This window comes from Fukomys damarensis, unplaced genomic scaffold (assembly GCF_012274545.1).
Source record: "Fukomys damarensis isolate Sample0158 unplaced genomic scaffold, DMR_v1.0_HiC HiC_scaffold_29, whole genome shotgun sequence".
Classification (NCBI taxonomy): domain Eukaryota; kingdom Metazoa; phylum Chordata; class Mammalia; order Rodentia; family Bathyergidae; genus Fukomys; species Fukomys damarensis.
In genome coordinates, this window is record NW_022900941.1 from 13,522,280 (window position 1) to 13,526,885 (window position 4,606).

At 42.4% G+C, this 4,606-nt stretch overlaps 1 protein-coding gene across 4 annotated transcripts in view; it reads right to left on the bottom strand.

Moving 5' to 3' along the window:
- Dpp10 (dipeptidyl peptidase like 10) overlaps positions 1-4,606 on the bottom strand; it is a 1,319,241-nt gene that overhangs the window by 655,145 nt on the left and 659,490 nt on the right. Inside the window, exon 1 of one of the 4 annotated variants that reach the window (XM_033757134.1) lies at positions 4,470-4,516. The exons of 2 other annotated variants lie outside the window; for them this stretch is intronic. In XM_033757134.1, coding sequence (XP_033613025.1) covers positions 4,470-4,478 — 9 coding nt within the window. In that variant the 5' untranslated portion in view covers positions 4,479-4,516. Of the gene's footprint in view, positions 1-4,439; positions 4,517-4,606 lie in introns of those variants that run through there. One more of the 4 variants, XM_010606217.3, reaches the window with a different exon arrangement.

The following is a 4,606-nucleotide window of genomic DNA, read 5'->3' on the forward strand; positions in this document are numbered from 1 at the left end:
TATATATATATATATATATATATATATTGCTCCTCAGCACAGAACACTCTATTTTTGTTAAATCAGCAGATATGTGTTCCATACATACTTGTATTATATATTACATATGTATATGAATAAGAAATTGAGAATATAAAATACTTCCCCAAGTTGCAAACTACATATAATATCTTTATTAAACCCAAATTATATTTTCTAAGTTGTGTAGAAACTCCCTTCCAACTAGATACTACATTTTGAACACCGAATGGTTGAAAGAAAAGCAATATATCTATTATATAAGCTTTTCAGTGTGATTTATAAAAGTGATTTTCAAGATTCTCTTACAAAGTATAGTTCATTCACTAAACTATGACATATTTATAGATTAGCAAGTAAGACACAGAATAGCTTCTATGTGAGTTTTTTATAAGCATGTTTTTGAAAATTTTAATCTGGTTCCAGACCTATAACTGAAATAAGCATACTGAATACCAATTCTGTATCGAAATATTTGAGATTAGTGTTGTCTAAAGGTCAAAAGTACAATGTGTATTTTGCAAAAGGGCGTTTTTATTATGTTAGCTTATTAGGACATGTGTGCAGCCCATGTTTACATTCCTTGCGGGAAGGTGGCACACGTACTCTAGAAGGCATTTTGAACATTTTATCACCATTCTGACCATAAGTTATTTCATCAAGAGGTTGCCATGTGCTGAATTGTGATAGATTGTTTTTCTTCTATCCAGACACACTTTTAAAAAATAAAATGCATAATATTATCTTTGCAGATACAGGATTGTTTTTTAAAAAGTTTAGTTGCAATGCATGAAGTGAGGTTGTTTTACTTTGGGTGTGTGTGTGTGTGTGTGTGTGTGTGTGTGTGTGTGTGAGGGTGACTGTTTTGTTTTTGAAGCTGATGTGACAGTCCACGGTTTTAGGCAGTAATTTTCCCCATTGGATTCAGCAGAAGGCTGCCACCTAGTGGAAATATGAGCACATTTTGAACTCGCTGTACTGACTGAAGAAACAACACAATACAACAAAACAAAAAAACTGAAAAACATATTTAACAAACCTTGAGAATCTCAGCGGTATGAGGGACAAATGATATAGAGATTTAAAAGAAAAAAGTTTCTAAGGGCTAATGAAGACATATCTGATTCATTTTATATTATTTAGATCTATAATGGGCCAGGGATTTTAGCTCACCACCTGCCTCACAAGCACAAGTTCCCGAGTTCAAGCCCCGGTACAAAAAAAAAAAAAAAAAAAAATTAAAAAAAAAAAAAAAAAAAAAAAAAAAAAATGCTTAAAGGACATAGTAAGTTAACTTTAAAAGTTCAGAAACATTTATATTTACAGTTGAAGCTTTCAACAAATTATTTAACCATTTTATATTTAGGGCGATGTAGGCAACATACACACACAACTGGAAATTATTCTGCACTCTCACCGCAGCTGCGCTGTGATTGCGCAGAAGTTAGGAGGAGGGGCTTCAGACTTAAATGAGCTCAAGGCTCTGTCTCATCTCCACCACCTTTACCAGTTCTGAGGATAAGTTTTGTAAAGTTCTTTAAATTCTTTCATCTCTGGATTCTCATCTCTTAAATAAGAAAAAGAACCGGAGGCAGCTCAAAAAGTTGCTTTCAAACACAAAAACACACTTGATAAATGTTCATTAACAAACCTCAAGAACAATATGTATCAGGTGGCTAACGTTCAGGAAGTGATTACTTTCAAATGATAATAAATCACACTCAGCCACTTGAGATTTTGGATCCTGTAATGTGTAATGAGTTATTTACCCTATCAAGTGGAAATGACTGCATCTACCCAAGTCAAAGCATTTATTTTTAGACCTTCTATACCTGGGGACTGTTATGAAGTGAACATAATAACTTGTACACATTAGTTTCCATGATGAATCTTTAAAAGAAAGATTACTAAGATGATAAAATATACCCAATAGTTTGGGATATTAAGAAAGGTGTGAAGTCCGAGTTGCTCCCTGGGGAGGTGATGCCTCTAATCATGGCACCCTAGGAGGGAGGACACAACAGACAGAATGGTAGAGGGAGGTCAAGCCCTCTGTTGGATTGTAACAGGAACCAAATTACATGGTTCATAACCATTTCACACAGAGGAAAGACTGTGGCCTTTCCCTGTGCTAAATGGAAATAGATGTTGGATGGCCTCAGGACAAGGCATCTTTAAGGTTCATAAAAATCTCTATCATGGAAAGTGAAAACCCTCTTGGGTTTATATCACTCAAAAGTTCAAATCTTTCAGAATCGATACATAGTGATTAATTGGAACATGGCCCTGTTTAACCACTAGGTAAAATTTCATAAAAGTACATTTTTAAATTACATTTGTGAATCCATTTTCTTGAAATGTCATAGAAGCCAGCACAATTAGTCATATCTTTACAGATGTATTATATCTAGCATTGCGTGGAAGCTCTGTGGCAACTGCAGCATTAAACCACACTGGTATACAGTTCACAAAAACTCGCAGAAAGTAGTTTAAGCATTTACAGCAACACCGACAATACATGGCCATTATTTCATACATCTATCTTTGGACAAAGGATATGTTAGAGACAGGTATTTCTTAGGAGCTTTTGAAAGCCCTCTCAGGGATACTAAGTATATTTCATTCTGTTTTCCCTTCGCAAAATCAATCTCTTTTAGCACATGTTAAAAAAAAATGCATTCTATTGATATTTTAAAATCATGGAAATGTTCAGGAAGTCACTTAAAATATTCAGTTGAAACAAGAGTTCTGCAAATGGCCACTCCCTGAGTGTTTGAAGTGGCCATAAAAACATGCATGCTAATGAGAAGAACGGATTCCAGCATGAGTCTCCCTCTTCACGTGAATTCTAAGCACTAGATTAGTCCAGGCAGAAGGATTCGCTCTGCATATACAGTTTGCCCATTATTTACAGAGACACTTTCCGCTTCTGTGTGCTCTGCGTTGCTCCTCTCTCCCCACCCCCACCATCACAGAGCTGTGTGCTGCGCCCCGAGTAACCAGCTGGTGTCACAGGTTAGTGAGCAGAGATTTCTTGTGGGGACTCTCACCTGACTAATCATTCTTATTGGTAGCATCATTCCAACAGCAGTAGAGAGGCTCAGTGGCTCCTTAGTGAAATTTAAGGGCTGTCAGCCTGAAAGAGGATGCCAATCCCTGTTGCTCTTCCACAATCATTTAGTATCTATCTGCTCACCTGTTTCTACTTTATGATGCATGTTGAAGAAGGGGGTGGAGCAGGAGTGCAAGAAGAGAGACATTACAATACAGTACCTCTGTGTTCATTTAAGGTCTGGAGCAAAGGGGATGGCTTTGTAAAAAAATGCTTTGTAAAAAGTGGAACCCTCACCCATCAACTAGAAGGCAGCGCTAAGGCATTGAATAATCTCCGCCACCTGTGTGAAACATATGGGAGGGAATGAGAGGAAAGAAGAGAAAAAGAGACTACAAGCCAGAAGAGATGGCCAAGACTAGAATATTAAATATCAGCATCCTTAGCACTGCTTGCTCTACCTCGCAGCTACTCCTGGGCGATTGGACAGCTCCCCAGACTCGCCCTTCAGTGCTTAGAATAAGCAAAGAGCTGAGCTGCCACTGGAGTCCTGCTGATGGCCCCCAGTGACCCCACTTCTAGCGATGAGCTTTAAGTGTCTTTGCCCTGGACGCCTCCAGCTGAGCGCTGGGGGGACAAAAAGCCCCATTTCCCTCCCCCCAGGGCCTGGATCCTCCAGTTCTGTAGTTACGCGCAGACCTAAGTGAGGCTCTCTTTACAAGATGCAAACGTGAGTGCACTTTGAGCCGGCTGATTGCGGTCTCCCTACCCTCCTGGCCAGACATCTCCAAGCTCCTGACCCTCCAACTCTGGAGGAAAAGCGTCCCCGAACTCCCAAATGGCTGGAATCCAGGGACGGGAAGGGGGCGAAGACCCACCGTACGGTTGATACACATCCCCAAGCGCCGAAACGAAAGAGTGGCGGGTGGAGAAGGTCGGAGAGGGACGGGAATAGCCCTCAGGCGATACAGAACACCTCTGTGCTGCACACACAACACATCTGGACCCAAGAAATCGCTAAAGCCAATATTCTCTCAGCTCCCCTTAGTGATGAACGCCTTTCTGTTCCCCACGCTCAGTTTCAGTCAGCGGACTACAGATGCCTGGCTTGCTCTCTTCTCCCACCTCGTCTCCCCCACGGTCTTCCACACACACACAAGGAAAACTCTGCCGGCCTAAAGGTCATTTGCCCCTTTGGCCAGCGCGCGTCCCGCTACAGCAAGGCCAGGTTGGACCCCTGCAAGCGGTCCTGAGAGCGCGGCAGCTCCCCACTGTGCCTCAGCCGGGGTCCGAGAAGCCCCGTTCCTATTCCTCGAGCCCACTTCTCCCCCGCCCCCACGGCGGCCCCGCAGAGCACCCCGGTCTTTACCTCTCTCCCCCCTTCCCCGCGGCTCTCCACCTTGCGCATCCTCTCGCCCGGCCCCAGAGCGCGCTCAGATGCTCTAACTTCCCGCTGAGTCCAGGGGCGAGGAAAGCCTGGAACTGGGGCGGGGAGGGTGGGAGAGGGAGGCGTGGGAGCCCCGGCGAGAGGAGGGG